This window comes from Mastigoproctus giganteus, chromosome 10 (genome assembly GCF_048544385.1).
Source record: "Mastigoproctus giganteus isolate SK-2022 chromosome 10, ASM4854438v1, whole genome shotgun sequence".
In the NCBI taxonomy this organism is placed as follows: domain Eukaryota; kingdom Metazoa; phylum Arthropoda; class Arachnida; order Uropygi; family Thelyphonidae; genus Mastigoproctus; species Mastigoproctus giganteus.
Window position 1 is genome coordinate 221,284,602 of NC_143584.1, and position 21,575 is coordinate 221,306,176.

Here is a 21,575-nt window from a genome sequence, read left to right on the forward strand (position 1 = left end):
TTTCTATATTAAGCTATGTATTACTGTGCACAGATCATTATAATGCAAATGCTAGTTTTTCTATGACAACTCAATGTCTTCACAGAAACTAGGCCCGTCACCACCAAATATGGAGGATGTGGAAAGGTCAGGGAATGACCACTGCATATCCCTGGAGCAATATGGCCTTAGTTGCTAATGCTCCTAAAAACCAAATAACAAACAAACAGAAACTGGCATTTACGTTATAATAATCTGAGTTTCACAGAGATATAAAAACTCTGCGAGTTCTCCAGAGGTTTTATATTTTTCGATAAAATTGACAAATTTCTGCAAAACAGCCTTTATTTAATCAGAATAATCAGTTCTATGTTGTCAATAGCTCTGCAAATTGCTAAAAAAACTGCACACATGAGATTATCTGAAATCAGGGCATGTATGCAGAAAATACTTTAATTAAATAGTGTGATGCTGTTATTAACAGCATTGATATATAACTACAAAGACCATCTCAACAACAGTTGAAATGCAGTATCTGTGAATAGTTTCAAAATAAGAAATGATGAGAAGAAAGAAAGAAAATGTAAATTAATAATGTTATTGTTGAGAAGGTCTTTAAAGTTGAGTTATTTACAGAATATTTTTACGGATTCTAACAGTTCATCAAAAAAAGGGGGAGGGGTGGAGCATCACAGTTACAAACTAAAACAGTGTGAATAAAACAAATCAACAATCATGACTTTAGCTGTACACAACATAAGTTTCAGTGGATCCGCGTTAATTCTTCAATGATTTTCACAAGGTCATCAACATTAGCATCTCTCTTCATTCCACTGCCATCATCAATCTAAAAAAAAACGGAAGAAATTAAGATAAGTGCATACACAAGTAAAACATTTGTGAATAATTCTGGACATATAATAAGCAGAATAACAGTGATACTACTTTTCACAATAATACAAAAAACCTCACTTGCTCACACTCTCTGTATGTGCATATATACAGATACACCAATGAGCCAAAACATTATGACCAGCGAGTCATTATGGAAATCAAAGCAACTGCAGGTGAACTATGGCACCGGTCAGGACACGGTATAAAAAACACCCGATACTGAGTTCCACTATTCAGTGTTACTCTTATTCTTCAGATGGGAAAGGCAGCAGACTTAAGTGAGTCTGACAAAGGCCAAATTGTAATGGCCGGACAACTGGGACAGAGCATATCCAAAATGGCACAGCTGGTGGGGTGCTCACGGTCAGTCGTGGTTAGTACCTACTGAAAATGGTCCGAGGAGGGGAAAACCCACGAACCGCCAGCAAGGTGTTGGCGGTTCATGGATAACCATGGCTCATCGATGCTCGAGGTGAACGAAGGCTCTCCTGGATGGTACTGGTACGTGGCAACAGAAGGGCAACTGTGTCGCAACTCAATGGTAATTGGAGTGCTGGTGACAGGAGTAATGTGTTACAACACAAAGTACATAGAACCCTGCTGAAAATGGGGTTACACAGCTACAGGCCGCTCCAAGTGCCCATGCTAACCATGGTTCACCAACAACAGTGCCTAGAATGGGCATGCATCGAAACTGGACCTTGAGTGATTGGAAGAAGGTCGCCTGGTCCAATGAATCATGTTTTCTGTTGTACCATGTGGATGGCCGGGTACATGCGCGTTGTCTACCTGGGGAAGTGATGGTGCCTGGATGCAACGTGGGACAAAAACAAGCCAGTGGCAGCAGTGTCATGCCTTTTCTGGGCTACAGCGCTCGGCTAACAGCTGAGCATTGTAGCCCGCGTGTGTATGTGCACACGCAGGCATCTGTCTGCTGTAAGAGTCTAACAATGTAAGCTGCTTGCTCTTCAACTATGGATATCTATAAAAATATTTGCAGAAAATGCATGCAGCAGAAAATGCACATTGTGCAATAGAGACGTGGGATAGGTTTGCAAGTGACATCATTAATTAGACCAACTGTTCTCTTTTCAACAGCTTTTAGGTATTTAAGAGAGGTTCTGTAGGCATCACCCCCAGATGAGGGAACAATATTTCATGGTAGAGCATACTTGTAGAGTCAGTAGCTGTTGCAAAGAAAAGTAATGCCAAGGGCAAAAGAGAAAGCCTGATTTTTCAATGTCGAGAAAGCAGTACTTGCTATATGTTTGTGTTAGTAATAATTAAGTGTCAGAGTTGCCCCTAGTAAAGATATGTGATGATTGGAGTACAAGAGTATCCTGTGCAGACGTAGCTTTTTACTGCTCCTGGAACAGAGAAGTTTTTTCTGATTTATTTTCTGTTTTATTAGCTTAAATTGGCATATTAACTTATTTTTTAGAGTAGCTTTATATTCCTATTTACGATACTTAGTTTAAAGTAACTTAGATAGAGATTTTCTAGGTATTACTTAGTATCGGTAAGGGTACCAATCCACGTGTTTACTGTTCGTAAATTGCCGCCATTGTTACGCGATACGAATATCTCGAACTAGATAGCATAAGCTTAATATAGTATAGTATAGCACAGCACATAATATTGTCAATTAATCAGTAAAATCTATTAATCTTGTTGAACTTCATTGTCAATTAAATTGTACTTTTAACTATACATATGACTTAGGTTACATAACATAAATAATTAGTGAAAATAAATAATTAATATTTAACTTGATACGGAAATTATATAAAGGGATTTCATAGATAACACTCGATACTGAAACATAAATATAGCGTCATAACTGTGTTGAGATACAAGTATAGGGTTTTAATTTTGTACTGAAATTGAAATTTTATTGAAATTAAATCGAAATCATGAATCAGACCAGAGCAGCAAAGCAAAAGGCTCAAGCTAATGGGAGTGCTGTGGCTCAGGGGATAACTGAGGGGGGGCAGTTGCCCTCTGAATCGCAGCCTATTAAAATGCATTACTTGCTTGATGTTTGTGGACAGTCGGGTACGAGACATGATACGCCATGCGGATGACCTTGTGTGTGCGCGATGCAAGGAGTGTAAGGAAATCAGGCGACAACTCAGCGTTGTTATGGGCCTATATGAGAGCTTGAAGTACAGAGTGGATGCCCTCGAAGGATTAAAAGTGAGGGGACCATCAAGCTCTCAGCTGCCCACACCAATGCTAGAGCTTGCACTTGATCACACAACACAGCGGCAGCCCCCAAGGCAGAATGCGCTGGTCCCAAAGGAACTAGTATTTGTTGGTGACTCTATTGTCAGGGAAACGGGAAACATGCTTTGTAAAAAGGATAGGTGGAACAGGACCAGGGTATGTCTGCCAGGGGCAAAGGTTGATGATGTTGTAGAGCGGATATCATCTTTTAAGGGCACAAAAGGTGATATAGTTGTACACGTAGACACTAATGATATTAAGAGTAGAAGACCAGCGGAATTACTTAACAAGTACAGGTCACTGTTGAAAAAAAGCCGTGAATTAGGGTTGAATTTGAAAGTGTCTGCAATTCTACCCAGACACGATAGGAGGGAGTATATGATGAGAGCCCTGTCGATCAATTCGGCCCTGGAAAGATTGCGCAAGGCTCAAGGGGTAGAATTTTTTCAGCCTGGTCTGTACTTGTTAACAGGAGAGACTGCTTCTACAGGGATGGGATAGACCTAAATAGAAAGGGTGCAAGAATATTTGCTGATGCTATCGAGGCAGTGTTAGTTGGGTTGGAAAACTGCTCGGTTGGGGAGATACAAGGAATAATAGATTAACAGTAGCCACTGGCAGAGGTGAAAGTGATTCTTGCACTGCTTCTATTGGAATGAGCAGCAGCCTGGAAAATAAGATGCAGGATATTTCAGAGACTGCTGGGAATCATTGTGGTACAAGTAAACAAGTAGACATGGGTTGTGTTAGGGTAGCTAAGAAAAAGAACAGGTGCATGTATACTTGCGTCTACACCAATGGTAGGAGTTTAGTAAATAAATTTGATGAATTTGAGGTATTGCTCAAAACATCAAAGGCAGACATTGTTGGGATTTCAGAGACGTGGTGTCACACAGATATAAGGAATGCAGAACTGGAATTTGGGGAGTACAATGTCTACAGAAAGGATAGGAAGGGAGGGGGGTTATGCTATTAGTTAAGAAATACATAAAATCCAAGGAAGTGACGCCAGTCAACATCGCTGGACAGTGCAGTGTCGAGTCAGTTTGGTGTGACATAAGCATTGGGAGATCAAAATTGAGAGTAGGAGTGTGCTATAGGCCTAATGACTCTGATGAGTATAATAAGAAACTGTAAAGGGAAATAGAGTGGGCCAGTAAATCAGAGAGTCTTATAATGGGGGATTTTAAATTTCCAGATATTGGCTGGAATTTGTGGGTTGGTCACTCACACACTAGCAAGGCTTTTGTGGATTTATTGGATGATTGTTTTCTACATCAGCATGTTAGGGAGGCAACTAGAGGGGAGTAATACTCTTGATTTGATTATCAGTAGTGATTCTTCATGCAATAAGAATCTGCAGATAAATGAACCACTAGGTGGCAGTGATCACAGTGTTCTGAAGTGGGATTTACTCAAAGAGGTAACTACCATTAGGGGTAAAGGGAAGGGTTATTCCTTTCGTCAAGGTGACTACGATGGACTGAGACAGTATTTAAATTCTATACAGTGGGATCAACTGATGATGTTAACAAAAGCAAATTCAAAATGGGAAGCATTCAAAGAACTTATCTTGGAAGCTACTAGGCTTTACATACTAACTAAGAAATATTATTCAAGGTTTAGGACTAAATGGATGTCAGATGAACTAATGAGACATATGGCAGAGAAGAAAAATGCATGGGATACATACATATTAACACGTTACACAGAAGCCTATGATAGATACAAGTTGATCTGTAGCCAAGTTACAAAGGAGGTTAGACAGGTGAAGGCAGATTACGAGAAATCTTTGGCAAGGGATGCAAAGAAAAACAGCAAAGAGTTCTTTACTTATGTAAACTCTAGAAGGAAGGGGATGAATCAGATTGGTCTACTTGATATCGATGGGTCAACTGTTGATGATCCTGCTCAGGTAGCTAACAAACTAAATGAATATTTTGCATCGACATTCACTCATGAGGAGTTATTCAGCGAGGGGAATGCCAGAGGTGTATTCAACTCTGGCAGTAAGCTAGAGAATCTTGTAATAACTGAGAGTAAAGTGGAGGAGAAATTGTTGAAAATAAGCACAAGAAAGGCACCTGGGGTGGATGGGATCTATCCAGTTATATTAAAGGAGGCAGCAAAGGAAGTAAGCAAACCCTTAGCCATAATTATGAGAGCTTCCTTGGACTCAGGGGAGGTACCCATGGACTGGAGATGTGCAAATGTGACTCCAATTCACAAAGGAGGATCAAAGGCTGACACAAGTAATTATAGACCTGTGAGTTTAAGTTCTGTTCCGGAAAATTAATGGAGGCACTGGTTAAAGAAGCACTGCAGGATCATCTAGACAAGACTTCAGTTATAGCTCAGACACAGCATGGTTTTGTTAAGGGGAAGTCTTGCCTGACCAATTTGATTTACTATGATGCAGTCACAAAAGAACTGGATGCAGGGAATAACTTTGACATCATATATTTGGATCTTAGAAAGGCTTTTGATACTGTTGCACATGGAAGACTGCTGCACAAATTGGAGCAGTGTGGCATTGGAGGCAAATTGCTGCTATGGATAAAGGGATGGTTGAGGGGGAGAAGACAGAGAGTGGTAATCAATGGACACTGCTCAACGTGGACTAATGTTATTAGTGGAGTCCCTCAGGGTTCAGTATTGGGTCCATTACTGTTTTCTGTATTTGTAAATGATGTTGATGATGGTATATCAAGCTTAATGTCCAAGTTTGCAGACGATACGAAGGTTGGCAGAGTTGTGAAAGACACTACTGACACTATGCTGCTGCAACAGGATCTGGAAAGGTTGAGCAGATGGGCTGAGAGGTGGCAAATGAAGTTTAACATTGACAAATGTAAAGTACTACATATGGGAAACAGCAACTCCAGAGCAACGTATCAACTCTGTGGTACTACACTGACAGTGGTAGAGAATGAAAGGGACCTGGGGGATGGTTGTGCGGGCAGATATGAAGTTCTCTGGGCAGTGCAGACGGGCTGCAAGAGTAGCTCATGGTGTATTGTCAATGATATATAGGAATTTTTTTTGCAGGGATAAGGAGGTGATTATTCCCTTGTATAAGGCAATGGTCAGGCCACACCTAGAGTACTGTATACAGGTCTGGAGGCCTTATTTCAAGAAGGATGTAGAGCTGTTGGAATGAGTACAGAGAAGGGCAACAAGATTAGTGAATGGAACAAAGGGATGCTCTTACGAAGAAAGGCTTAAGTTTTGCAAATTACAGTGTCTGGAGACTAGGCACCAGCGAGGTGATCTGATAGAGGTGTATAAAGCCTTGAATGGTTTGAGCATGCTCAATGGTGATGGGATGCTTCCTCTTGCTCAGAATAATCACCTGAGAGGGCATAAATTCAAATTGAGGAAAGAGAGATGTAGGATAGACGTGCGGAAATTTGCCTTTAGCCAGCGGGTGGTTGGTTGGTGGAACAGACTTCCATCCCTTTTCGCGGAAGTTGATAGCCTAAATAAGTTTAAGGCTCAGCTGGACAGGTATTTCGAACGAACAGAGGAGTGAAGTGGAAGTGGTTATTTTTTATTTATTTATTTATTTATTTTTTTTTTTTGGCTGATGCTGCATAAGCTTGCTTTCTTGCATCAACTGCCTCTACTAATGCTAATGCTAATCTTGTCTGGTTCGCTGAAAAAAGTCCCCGCAGAATTCTGCACAGAAAAAACACCACTCTAAATGTTCAGAAGAAAAATACCCACATGGAAAATTGCTCACACGGATAAATGCTCATATTACTTTTAGTTTATAAAAAACAAACTATTTCGTATTTCAAAATGAAACAAAATGTTGAATTTATATATTTTATTTTTACTCCTATATGATGTATTTTAATATGACTTGGGATATAAAACTTTTGATTTTAATATAAAATAGAATATTTGGATGTAAATGTTCGTAAGGAAAATTACAGGAAACAAAATGCTCTGGTTTTATTGCAACTAAAGCCTTTTATTTTATTTAAACAAAGAAATTATTTTTTCTGTCTTACAAAGTGAACAGTCAACACTTTTTGGTTTTTTATCAACAAGCAACTAATTCAGATATATTTCAGTGATTTATTTATTTGTCAAGGATTTGAATAGAATTTTCATTACCATAAGCTAGCCAATCTCTGCACGTATTTCAGTTTGTCTTCTACCTGCTCCTATTCCTGCACAAAAGTGGCAACCAAATGATGCAGTGCATTATATCTTCTCTTTTTCACCTCTAGACGGATCTGCCTGTGCATTATCCAGTGTCAATCTGTGGCAAGCCAGGTCCTTCTTCAGTCCATCAAACAAAAACCACACGCTGGGATGACTGCAGTGGAATAGGGAATTAAGTGCATTGTGAAATCCTTCACAGCAGTTTGTAGTTTTAGGCGACCATTCAAGAGTTGCATCATGATGATTCCACATTCTTATTGGAAACTAGGGATCTCTACCTGCTTCACCCTCAATTGTTATTCATTTACGAAGACAAAAGATGGCAACATACAACAACAACCATTCGATCATTGTCATGATTCCTGTCCTCAAAAAGCAGAAGCCAATGTTGCCAGAAGCAAAATGAGGCAATACATGAGAGTAGTTAGTTTTACTCCTCACAACGTGATGGAGTGTTTTGTCAGAGTTGAGTAATGATGTACTGGCCCATGTGCACAAACAATGATACTGGGCGACAAATTTTCTCAATCACAGAAAAGACAGGCATTGCCTAATCCAACAACAATAAACTTGGACATTCCTGAGAAGTACTGTCAACTGATACTTCACGATTCGGGTGTGAATGAACCAGACAGAACTCGGGTTTTAGGTGATATTCGTCTCTTGGATGAAAATGTAAAATACTGCATATGGGAAGCAGTAACCCCAGAGTAATGTATCAACTGTGTGGTACTACACTGACGATGGTAGAGAAAGAAAAGGTCCTGGGCATAATTGTGCAGGCAGATATGAAGTTTTCTGAGCAGTACAGATGGTCTGCAAGAGTAGCTCATGGTGCCTTGTCAATGATATACAGGAATTTTTCTAGCAGGGATAAGGAGTTCATTATCCCCTTGTATAAGGCAATGGCCAGGCCACACCTTGAGTACTGTATACAGGTCTGGAGGCCTCATTTTAAGAACGATGTAGAGCTGCTGGAACGAGTACAGAAAAGGGCAACAAGATTAGTGAATGGAACAAAGGGTTGCTCTTACAAAGAAATGTTTAAGTTTTGCAAATTACAATGTCTGGAGACTAGGCACCTGTGAGGCAATCTGATTGAAGTGTATAAAGTCTTGAATGGTTTGAACATGCTCAATGCTGATCGAATTCTTCCTCTTGCTCAGAATAATCGCCTGGAGGGCATAAATTCAAATTGAGGAAAGACAATTGTAGGATAGAGGTGCGGAAGTTTGCCTTTAGTCAGTGGGTGGTTGATTGCTGGAACAAACTTCCATGTGTTGTAGAAATTGATAGTTTAAATAGATTGAAGGCAGAACTAGACAAACATTTGGAGCAAATGCATGGGTGAAATGAGAAGGGTTTTTTTTTTTTTTTTTTTGGCTGATGCTATATAAGCTTGCTTTCTTGCATCATGTGCCTTTACTAATGCTAATGCTAACAATACAAATAACTGCAGTATGACAAATGAAAGTGTTGGATAATTCAAGTACAATAAATGATAATATATAATACTCACTTGAATGCCTTGTGCTGCTTCCTGCATTTTTTCTCGGTTCAAGTCTAAATAACTTTCAATTAGATCACCATCAATAAAACCTGTATATGGCTCACTTCTCCTTTCAGTTGAAAATGCTCGCCATGTAAGATTCGTTAAGGATAATTCTAAATGTTAACATATTTAACTGCAAGAATTTGATAAAAATTGCTTAAAATCAGTCAGATATATTAAGAAAATTGAATAAAATGTTTACTATAAAAAACTGCATTATGTGGTAATATAAACTTGGAGAAAAGAAGAAAAGATGGTCAACTGTGTAAATAATATAAATATTAATAACTGTAATTAAATGGTCAGGAGCGGCAGTGCAGTAACACATGCTCTTTGAGTAGACCTGGGTTCAAGCCCCTGACTGCTGAATACGGTCAATCTGCCAACCTGCACTGGACCAGCGTGGCAGATTATGGTCCATTTCCCTCAGCATAAATTGTTGAGGAGGCTTCCATCCTGCAGTGGGTTGATAATGGCTGCACTTTACTTTTTTTTTTTTTTTTTTACACTACCATTAAAAGGATTATGAATTTTTGAGTATAACTGTGATAGATGAATTATGGTGCTATCATTGTGAAATCTAAGTTTTCAGTATGCAGTGGGCACATCCTTGGTCTCCAAGAGGAAAAAAAAGTCAATTCCCAGATTTTTACAACTTCCACATTTTTTTCAACCACAACAGCTATTTGTTAGAATTTATAGAACCTCTGTTGCCAACATTAACCTGAAACTTTCTACATCTGAGCATCAAATGTAAGCAACTGGAACAACTGACAGTCCTGCTTCATGATAATGCATTGTTAATGTAATTCAGGACTTCCTTGAAAGGAGAACTGGAAGACATTGAAACAGCCTTTGTACAGCTTGCATTTGTTACCATGTGACCTTCACATTTTTGGTCCCTGAAAAAAGCTTTACAAGGACATTATTTCAATTCAGACACTGAATTCAAAACAGCTATTGAAGAATGGTTCCACCAACAGCCAAAATAGTTTTTGTAGGCATATATAGACTAGTGAAGCAATGGGATGTATGGGTACATGTTAAAAGTGCATTTTTAATTTCTACATAAATAATTTTTTTTAAAAAGCCTTAAATATGTTTTATATGAACAAACCTTCATAGTATTAAAAAATAAATAAACAAATTTCCATTAATTCTTGAAACAGCCAAAGCCAGAAGAATTTTACATATTTGTTATGATTGTATACATATACATAATGAATTTCAGGCAGCCAACTCTTTCACACCAAAGTTCACAATGGGCCATACATTTTTTACAGAAATGTACAGTCCTGAACCTACAATTTTCTTACATGCTGCTGACAACAGCCAGCTCTAATAACGCATATTCCTATTTATTTTGTCTTCTCTGGGGTATACAACTGTTTTTAGTTTTGTGATGTAAAATGAGTTTAATAGGTAAGCAAAATTAAAAACAATAAGCTGACTCATGAAAAAGGATATGCAGTATGATCAACTTTACCAACAGATTTGATAACCTTTGTTAGCTTCATTTGCACTTCAAGCAAAAAATTGTAAAAGTCAGCAGGAAGTTGAGTGACCAGACCTGAAAAAAATTGCAATCACTTCAGAGATTTTATCATAGAGGGGTATTTATTAATTTATTTTAAATTAATTGATTAATTTATAATTTACAAAAAAAAAAACATAAGATCCAAAAACCATTAAAACCAAAACAAAATACAAGTAGTAATATGTAAACATCTTCTGAGGTTCTCAAGCATTGGCTAGCCTACTAGCCAACCACTTCTGTGTGTGTGTGTGTGTGTGTTATGGGGGTTTAATGGCGCATAAGCTGCTGTGGCTATAATGCGCCTATTCACATGAAAATGCTAAACACAAAATTTAAGCATAGCTAAAAACATAATTTAGGCATAACAGCTTGGTTGCGTTTACAGAGATACTTTAGAATTTATCATAAAGTCCAATTATTTTCAGATAAGAGAAAAACTCGTTGATGTTTGCATCATCTCCAATAATATGTTGCAATGTCATTGGTTCTCGTAGATTTCTCAGGGAACAGAGGACGGATGTTCTGTCCTGTTGATATTGAGGGCAGTCTATCAGAATATGTTTTACTGTTAAATTTTCTGAACAGTATGGACATTGAGGAGGATCTTCGCCTCTGAGCAGATGGAGGTGGGTCAGATATGTGTGTCCAATACGTGCCCGTGCAAGAACCACTTCTTCTCTTCGCACTGTTTTGGTGCTAGAGCGCCAATGCTTTGGATCCTGTTTCAACTGATAGAGTTTATTATTCTTTTGTGTGTGCCATAGCTCTTTCCACTTCGCGAAACCTGCTGTTCGTATGATGTGACAGTAGTCAGAGGCTGGAACCGGACTGGAGGTTAAATCAAAGGTTGACGGATTTTTAGCATTTTCATCAGCAAGTTCGTTACCCTTTATCCCCGAATGTGCTGGGATCCAGCAAAAGGTCACTGATTGATGACGTTCTTCAATTTGTAATAGGAGTCTTCCGATTTGATTTAACACAGGATGAGCCTTGTAGGAGGAGTTTTGCATTGCAGTTATTGAGCTGAGAGAGTCTGTGTATACAACATATTTTACAGATGGGTTGAGATTCAGGTTTTCTAAAGCTAATTTTATTGCATGAAGTTCTGCGGAGAAGCTGCTGTACTCAGGTGGAAGGGCAGCTGAGATGATAGTAGAGGGAAATACTGCCGCTGCTCCAACGGCTGAATGTGATTTGGAGCCATCAGTATATATGGGCAAAAAATCAACGTATTTCTGAATATGGCTTGCATGGAGTTGCTTCATATTGAGTGTTGGTAGACGATTCTTTCCCCATTTGTCAAGATAAGTATCGAAATATAACTGAGGAGGCGGAATCCATGGCGGTTGGGAGTAATTCATTAAATGTTGCCTGTTGAAAATCTGAACATTCCAACTCTGCATTAACTCAATGAGGCGTAAGCCTGCTGGTCTTATTTTACTGGGTTTATTTCTATAGAGGTTTTGAAGTGGTGGATTAAAGAGGTATGGCTGAACAGGATGATGACCACAATTTTGTATTCGGGCTGCATACTTTAGAAGCAGCGTTTTTCTGCGGAGGTGAAGGGGGGGCTCATCAGCTTCAATGTACAAGCTATGAGTAGGAGATGTCCTGAAAGCACCAAGTGCAATCCGCAATGCGCTATGCTGTATAGGATCCAGCCATTTCAATGTACTCTTACGGGCGGAATCATAAAGAGGAGCACCATAATCCAATCGGGATCTGATCAATGCTCTATATAAGAGCAACAAAGATGTACGATCTGCTCCCCAAGACAAGGCAGATAAAGCTCTTAGTATGTTCAGCTTTTTGAGGCAGGATATACGCACAGATTTAATGTGCTCAAGGAAATTCAGTTTCCTGTCAAGGATTAAGCCCAAGAATTTGATGCTGTTAGTCACTGGAACAGTAAAGTTTTGCATCTGAAGTTCGGGATCTGTATGCATTTTCCGTTGATTACAAAAGTGGATTGCAACAGTTTTCTGCTGTGATAGATGATAGCCATTTAACTCTGCCCACCTTTGGACTTTATTTAAACATATCTGCAGCTGCCGTTCAATGGATCTCATATTCAGAGAATGGCAAGAAATAGAGAGATGTGATGGAATCGATTCTTAGGGCAAACAGGGTTGCACTAAGTATGGACCCTTGTGGCACTCCTTCTTCCTGTAAAAATGTCATAGAAAGCGAGTTGCGGTATTGAACTTGGAACGAACGAGTCCTGAGAAAGTTCCTGATGAATATAGGAAGGTTGCCTCGTAGACCTAGAGCATGGAGGTCACTGAGAATGCCACGACGCCAGGTAGTATCAAATGCCTTTTCTATGTCTATGGAAACCATAACAAGATGTTCATTTTTCACAAAGGCATTACGAATTGCAAACTCAGCTTTGATCATGAGATCTAAGGAGGACCTGTTCTTTCGAAAGCCATGCTGATTATTGCTAATTAGTTGTTGCGTTTCGATGATCCAAACAAGGCGATTATGGATCATTTTTTCAAGTAATTTACCGAGGCAACTGGATAGAGAAATAGGTCTATAACTGTTAGGACTGGTAGGATCTTTACCGGGTTTCAAAAAGGCAAGAACTGTGGCATGATGCCAAGAGCTGGGATAAATGTTTTCCATAAATATCCGGTTATAATAGACCAGCAGTATTTGTAAATTTCTCTCACCAAGGTGTTGTAACATAATGTAAGAGATTCCATCTGGTCCAGCGGCACTGTTGCGTGTTGTTTTAATGACATGTATAAGTTCATGATATTGCAGAGGCTGATTATATGGAAAGAAAACTGAAGTTCGAAAGTTGATGGCTCGTTGTTCAGTCTGGGTCTTTATTTTCTGGAAATCCGGAGAATAATTTGATGCCGCAGAAACTTCGGCAAAAGTTTTAGCCAAGGCATTTGCAATGTCTTGAGGAGCAGATAGTTCTTGCCCATTCCATGAAAGAATTGGTGAAGGGGTGGTTGGAAATTTTCCAGAAATCTGCCTGATTTTCTTCCATATTAACCTGGAGTTAGTGTTTCTGTTTATGGTGGATGCAAACCGAATCCAAGAATTTTTCTTTGCTTCTCTTTGAGTGCGACGTGCTTTTGCTCTTAGTTTCTTGTAATTGATAAGATTAGCTGTGGTTGGGGATCTACGAAATAAATTCCACGCTTTATTTTTTAACTTCTTAGCTATTGTGCATTCTTGATTCCACCAATAGTTAAGGTGCCGTCGGGATTGGGGATTCGACAATGGAATCGAACATTTAGCTGCAGATATTATATGTGAAGTGATATACTCTGTGGCTTCATCTATCGACTGTGTTTGTATATATTGTTTATCCAGGGTGACAACTGATTGAAATTTGACCCAGTTGGCTTGAGAGAACTTCCATTTCCTGCAGGGTATGATTAATGGTGGTTGTGCAGTGAGCAGGTCGCAAATAATCGGAAAATGGTCGCTGCCCATGGGATCGTCTATAACAGACCATTCTATAATTGGATACAGAATCGGGGAACATATTGATAGATCGATTGCAGAGGTTTGTCCAGTTGGTAGTTGTATGTGAGTAGGTGCACCAGTATTAAGAACAGTAAGGTTTTCCTTATCCAGAAAGGTTTCAATTAAGCGGCCATGGATATCTAATTTTGTCGATCCCCATAAGGGGTTGTGGCCATTGAAATCACCCAAGAGACAGACAGGGGGTTCTAGTTGCATTAGCAGGTTTTCAAGGTCTTGGTAAGAGAAGGTATGACTTGGTGGGAGATAGACTGATACCAGTGTTAAAGCAATCTGGGTTATCAAACGTACGGCGACAACTTCAATTGTAGTTTGCAAAAAAATTTGCTTGGTCGGGATATTTGAGCTGACTAAGATGGCCACACCCGCACGGGCAGTATTTGAATTATTACGATCGTGCCGATAGATTACATAGTTCTTTATGTTGGTGGAAATTTGCGGAGTTAGATAGGTTTCCTGTAGACAGAAACCAACTGGAGAGTAGCGGTTAATTAAGACTTGAATATCGTTAAGGTTGCTACGAAATCCTCTACAATTCCATTGTAGAATGTAAGGCATTACTGATGTTTAGTAGAAGAAGCTGCTTCTGACTGTTTTTTTAATGTGACTGTCTTGTGACGTTCAGGCCTTGGTTTATCTTTTTTTGGGAATAATGGTCGACCGGTGTCCATTTCTTCTTCCGCATATATTTCTAAGATCGGTTCTTCCTGTCTGGATGAGTCAATAGTATCCATAGACGTTTCTTGGATATTCTTTTTTAAATTTGAGTTGCGATTATTCGGTATAGAAGAAATTACTGGGGGAGGAGAAGAAGTTGTAGCTGGTACTGTAAGTGCAGTATTACTTGCCTGGTTCAACTGTTTCGGGACATTGGACTGTTGCTGAGAGAGAACAGTCCGAGCCCAGTCAGAGATTGAGGTGGTAGAAGGGACTGTAACATCAGTTTGAGTGGCTACTGATTGATATTTTTGCGTAATATTGGCGTACGTACGTTTATTCATACTGGGAGCAATTAATTTCCGTGCTTCCTGAAAGCTCACTTTATTTTCAATCTTATATTTAACGATTTGCTTTTCAGTTTTCCATCTATCGCACGTCCTTGAGTAGGCAGGATGGTTTCCCTTACAGTTGGGACAAGTCATTTCTTTTGCCAAGCAGTCAGTTTGGGTGTGGTCAGCGGACCCACAATTAGGACAAACCTGGTTTCCTCTGCATGCCGTTTGAGAGTGGCCATACTTCTGGCACTTAAAACATCTCAATGGGTTAGGAATATATGGTCTAATGCGGCAGAGTAGGTAGCCTGCTTTTATCGATGGTGGTAGATTTGGCGTGTTAAAAGTTAGAATAATATTCCTTGTAGGTGTGAGTATATTTTCTCTTTTCACCATAATTCTTTTCACAGCAGTGACATTTTGATCTTGAAGCTCTTGTGTTAACTCCTCCTCCGTGACATTCAATAGATCCCAGCTGGATATAACACCCTTAGATGTATTTAGGGTGGCATGGGGAGAAACCTTTACTGGAATTCCAGCAAAACTTGTAAGTTTTAGCAGTTTCTCTGAATGTCTACTGTTCGCTGTTTCCAATAGCAGGTCGCCTGATTGTAATCTCCTGACTGTCTTAGGAGATCCTGCCAAACTTTCCAGTTGTTTCTGGATAAGGAACGGAGAGAGCTTACTGAGAGGCTGATCTGCAAGAGAGTGCATTATAAGAAATGCAGGACAATTTGTCGCTGAGGAAGTGGTTTTCAACCTCTTGGGTTGCGACGTATTATGGTCAGGGTCTAACTCTGGCCGAGAGCTTGTCGGCTCGAGAGGCGGAAAGGCATGTTGATCCATGTTTGCTCCTTTTAGTCCTTGGCAGATGAGCTTTTCTGCCAAGACTTCCGGCCCCGCCACGAGGAGGCAGGAGCAGTGCCCGGTGTGACCAAGCGTAGAGTATTAAGTGTTAGTAAAAGAAGTATGAAAAATAAAGAAAGGTAGCTTTTCTTTCTTGCTCTGTACAAGTACTTTTTGTGACAGTAGCTGATATAAAAAATAAATTTCTTAAGGGCAGTAACTTAATATAACTTTAAATCGCTTTTATATAATCACTTTTTAAGCACAGAGAAAACGCTCGATCACATTCGCTTGGCACCCGGGGCCCCAACCACTTCTATAACAAATCAAACTGCCTGTACTAATCAGATAAGAAATTATGTGTACTACTACAGTGTTCTCCCAAGAAAATTTTGCCAGCCGGGTGGCATTATGAGGTAGCCAGGTGGGGAAGTGTAATACTTCACAATATTATAAAATTTTCTGTTATTTATAAATGTTAAGCGACCCAGAGAAAAAATTAATTGCATAATTAACATTATATGCTCCTGTCGCATTGACCTCTATTGTGTAGTATATTCAAATTAATATTGATCGAGATCAGTGAGTGTATCATACGGTACTGCGAGAATCGCTTAAATTTTAGTAGGGCGGTCAGTTAAATTCACTAGGTGGATTTTCTAAATTCACTAGGAGAACACTGCTATTAGCTGACGATAAATATTTTTAGGAAACATGTTTCGTTCTTATCATTAGACAAATTTTTGACTACATATATCCAATCCAAAAACCAATCTTATAATCTTATAGGACATGTCTATGTGTACGTTAAATAGCTGGAACCAAACAAAAATTATGTAGGAATGAGACACATCAAAAAAAAAAAAAAAAAATCAAAATTTTCCAATGTTCCTCTGCTCTTTGGTATCTGAAAAGACAATCTAAAGAATGGATCAGTAGTCATAAATGCCACTGGTTTTGACAAATGTGGTCAGAATTGTGATCAAAATGCCCTCTACTCTTACTCTTAAGCTATCACCTGTGCAATGGTGTGTTCATACATTACATAGGTTTGCTTTTTTTTTTTTTTTTTTCTCAATAGCAATCCCAGAAACAAAAGGTAGTAGAAACTTCAGTACTCTAATAAATAAGGTATAACGGGATACTTCTGAAATTGAATTGCATTGCATTAAATTACATTACATTGCATTAATTGAATTGCATTAAACTACATAAAGCGCATGTGTTTGGACTGCTTTAGAAGAAAGAGGTGGAATTATGGAGGCTAATTCAGAAGAGTTCCAACTGAAATATCTACAGAAAAAGCATGTAACATAAATTGAATGAATGGATGATAGAAAATGGAGCAAGTTTTGTAAATGAGGAATCATTAATTAAACTGACTACCTTCTTTGGGATAATCTAGGAATTTAAGAAAAGTTTTAGCACCAAATCAGATGTGGGAGCCACATTATATGAGGAGTTGTGGCAAAACAGTATCTGTTTTTTTTTTTTTTTTTTTTGGGTGTTGTTGAAGATGAACACGAGAACAACAGACTTCTTTTGCAAGAAATAAGACAAGACTGAGTTTTAGAGTGATTGAAGTTAACTAAGTTTTTCTTCTCAACACTTGAGAATTACCTTGAGATCAGCATTTAAGGAACTGATGGTGGATATTCAAGTTGTAGCTCTTTGTGCAGAGCATAAAAAAAAAATCAATCAGCAAATCTATTGACAGAATTTTCAAACAACAAAAGAAGGTCATTAATACACAGGATGAAAAGAAAAAGTTTAGGATCAGCTGAGACACTGGAAGATATAAAAACCATTTTTACCATTCACATGGTAAGCAGCTAGAGAGAAAACTGGCAATCTAAATAGAAAATAGAATGCAGACCATAAGATGGACGCTGGAGACATAGAAATCAAGAGAAAATGCTTGAATATTTTTGAACTATTCCATAAAATTTATCTGTCCAAAGATGAGTAACAAAAACCACAAGATCACCAGTGGATCAACACTGGAATGATGCATACTAGCAATTGTAATCAGACTGATTATTTCAAGACAGTGTAAGTTTACAGTTGATGGATTTCTCCAATACTTTGGAAAGAGATGAGTGAAATTTTAAGATAATTGGAAGGGAGGGATTTGTCACTGTATTTAAGAATTGGTTGGATATGAGCAGTTTCCATGCAGGAGAAAAACTCTAGTAGAAAAAGAGAGTGAAAAGAAGCAAGTTGAAAGAGGACCTAGAGATTCTTGTCATCAAGACTACTAAGGATTCTTCTACTTTCTTTCTGCCAGAAGACAAAAGAAAGTAAGAAGTGGAATGTTATAGGTATGGCAGTATATTTACCAACACCATCAGTGCAAGAATTAGTGGAAAAATAAGTTGTTCATAGTTAGCTTTATCTTTTAAGTGAAGATACACTTAAAAGATAAAGTGGTCCTTGAGGTTGTCACAGACATTCTCTCAGATATGCCAGACAAGATGTACTTGCTACCTGGGAGTCTAAAACGCTGATGGAACTGATATTCAGGTGACACTCAAGTCAAGTGGACCCAATTTCGGCGAAGTCCGGACGGTCTGTGACAGCCAAATCCTCTGCTTGCACCTTCACGATGGTGGGACTGTTAGTAATCCTGGGTATAACCTCCATGCACAAGTACATGGTGGGTGACCACTCAGGTGTGAACCAACGTAAGCAGGGGTCGAGGTGTGGCGCCCACACCACATAAAGGAATGCCGTCCCTCTATGTTACCAGGCAATACTAGGTGGTAGATGACTCTCATCAACCGGTGAAATACCACCACTTTGCTTATTGGAGGCTTGAAGTGGTGGAACCCATGTTTAGTCTCTAGAGCTAAGTTCCGGTCAACACTTCCTATCTCTTCCATCATGCAGTATGATTGATGACTTTTGAGGTTATGATGAACGTCGTGGCGAGATCCAATATTCCTTACATTTCGAGGGTACAGCTCTAAAACGGTGTTCGCAGGCCGGCCGCTAGTTAGTACACCGGACCGAACCTATTGGTAACTCTCTCTAGGAGGCTTCCGGAGCAGTTAGTGTGTAATCTTGCTACCTCTACTCTGCCAGATAGTGACTGGAGGGAGTTCGAGTAGTGTGTATGCGGGGAGCATTGCCAACGCCACGTTATGTCAAGGATCTGGGTATATTCTTACCACGTGTACGCCATATCCAAAAATTTCATTACTTCATACAGCATGTCCCACCCACTTTTTCTTACTATTGAATACACCATGAATTGTCAAACTAATAGAGCAAGCTTATCTGCGAAAAGATCTAAACCTCCCAAGGACTTCCTAATTCATTTCACAAATATACGTGGTCTTAATTCTAATCTCAACGATGTCCATTTCCACTTGCAGTCTGCCAAACCCCATGTACTTTTTCTGACAGAATCTCAGTTATCGGTTGATTCAACTACTGCTCATCTCAGATGACCAAATTATTCGCTATATGATTCCTTTCGCCTCAAAGGTGGTACTTGTGCATATGTCCGTTCTGATATTCCCTGTCAGAGACTTGGAAATTTGGAATCTCCTATCTTTGATCTTCTCTGGCTTAAAATCTCTCTACCTCATTGTGTCAAATTCATCTGTTGTCTCTACCGTTCTCCCAACTCCACTAATAACTTGGAGCTCTTTGCAACTTGACTTTCTCCAGTCCAACTTTCCTAACAGTTAGGTAATTTTCCTTGGTGATTTTAATGTTCACAACTCCAGCTGGCTTCCGTTTTCTAGTCACACTGACCCAGCAGGTCGAGATGCTGAGGCTTTTGCAATTACTAATGACCTAGCACAGACTGTTCATTTACCTACAAGAATACTGGACAACTAATCATACAGCCAATACGCTTGATCTTTTTCTCACAAACAACCCTTCTAAGTACATGGTCGAAGTGAGAGGTCCTTTAGGCACTTCAGATCACAACTTGGTGATTGTCTCTTCTCCAATGGAACCTTTATCTCATGGCTATTCCCAACCTCGTGTTGTTTGGCATTACAAGAATGCAAAATGGGATGACCTGCGAGACTTCTTTTCTTCTTTTCCTTGGTCGGATTACTGTTTCAAAACTTCTGATGTCAATGTTTGCTCAGATCGTGTCAGTGAAATTATTCTTGCAGGAATGGAATCCTTTATCCCACACTCCACTTTAAAATCTTGTCCTTTATCTAAATCTTGGTTTTCCAATAAATGTGCTAAGGCTGTTCAAGAGAAGAATGTTGCATATCGTAATTGGCTTGTTTCTAATTCTTCAGTTTCATTTTCTGCCTACACAAAAGCTCGCAACAACTGTAAAGCAGTTATTAATCAGTCCAAACTAGAGTTTGAACAGGTTAATAGTAGAAAACTTGCTTCTTGCCCTAATGGTAGCCGAGCATTCTGGTTTCTTGCCAAAGCTATTGGCCGCAACTTTTGCCCATCTCTGCTCCCACCTCTGTCCAAACCAGATGGTTCTGTTATCACTTCAGCCAAGGATAAAGCTGACCTGCTAGCATCCCATTTTTCTTCCAGCTCATGTATTTATGATCTTGGTAAAACACCTCCCACCATTCCCAACACACTCCATTCAATGCCTCCTGTGGTCTTCCGTCAAAAGGATATCAGAAGGATTTTGATGAATCTTGATGCTAAGAAAGCTCCAGGTCCTGATGGTATTTCTCCACTTGTTCTCAAAACCTGTGCTCCTAAACTTACTCCTATTCTTTGCCGCCTTTTTTCCCTTTCTTATTCCAAAGGTGTTTTTCCTTTTGCTTGGAAATTTGCTCATATCCAGCCAGTTCCCAAAAAGGGTGACAAATCCCTCCCATCCAATTATCATCCCATTGCAATTACTTCTACTCTCTCTAAAGTAATGGAGAAATCAATTAACTGGCAACTGTTAAACTACCTAGAAACCTTCCGTCTGATCAACGATCGCCAGTAATGATTCCATCAGTGTCAATCCACTGGGGATATTCTGGCTTATGTTACCCATTTATGGACTAATTCAATGGAAAGGTTCGGTGAAACACAAGTAGTTGCTCTTGACATCTCAAAGGCTTTTGATCGTGTTTGGCATAAAGGTCTTCTAAACAAGCTTCCATCTTATGGTTTGCCAACTGTTTTTAGTAATTGGTTATCCAGTTTTCTCTCCGATCGCTCACTGAGGGTGATGGTAGATGGCTCTCTGTCTTCTAATTTCTCCACTAATGCCGGTGTCCCCCAAGGTTCAGTTCTTTCCCCCCACTCTATTCCTTTTGTATATCAATGACCTTCTTCCATTGACTGGAAATCCTATCCATAGTTTTGCCGATGATAGCACATTGCATTCAACTTTCCATTTTGAGAAACCTTGTCCTGCTCAATCAGCTTCAACTTCTCGAAAATCTGCTGCCAATTCCTTAAATGCCGATCTTCAGGTAATTCTCCAGTGGGGCAAAGACAACTTAGTTGATTTCAACCCTTCTAAAACTCAGTCTTGTCTTATATCTCGCAAAAAGGATTCTTCTGCTCCTATGCTTATCTTTAGTGACACTCCGATTTCTAGGCAAAATGATATATCTCTTTTGGGGATTACCCTGACTTCTAATCTCTCTTGGCACAAGCACATTACAAATATTGCTTCCTCTGCATCTAAAAAACTTGGTTTTCTCTTTCGCTGTCGGCGTTACTTTTCCTCCAAACAGCTGCTCACTCTGTATAAATTGCAAATCCGCCCTGCTATGGAATATTTTTCCCACATCTGGGGTGGGAACAATATTCCATAGCAGGGCAGTTCCTAACTGCCCTCTTCCATTCAGAAGAGGGCAGTTAGGTTAATTAATGATTCATCTCTAACAGAGTCTCTCCACTCGCTTTCTCATAGACGTACTGT

The 21,575-nt window shown here is 39.3% G+C and overlaps 1 protein-coding gene across 1 annotated transcript in view; it reads right to left on the bottom strand.

Moving 5' to 3' along the window:
• Nucleotides 1-468: 468 nt before the first annotated feature.
• The window catches only part of pic (DNA damage-binding protein pic), a 172,862-nt gene continuing 151,755 nt past the window's right edge, over nt 469-21,575 (bottom strand). The window contains exons 23-25 of the mRNA XM_090383568.1: nt 10,292-10,394; nt 8,792-8,915; nt 469-826 (exon numbers count right to left, since the gene is read on the bottom strand). Coding sequence (XP_090239694.1) covers nt 743-826; nt 8,792-8,915; nt 10,292-10,394 — 311 coding nt within the window. The 3' untranslated portion in view covers nt 469-742. The remainder of the gene's footprint in view (nt 827-8,791; nt 8,916-10,291; nt 10,395-21,575) is intronic.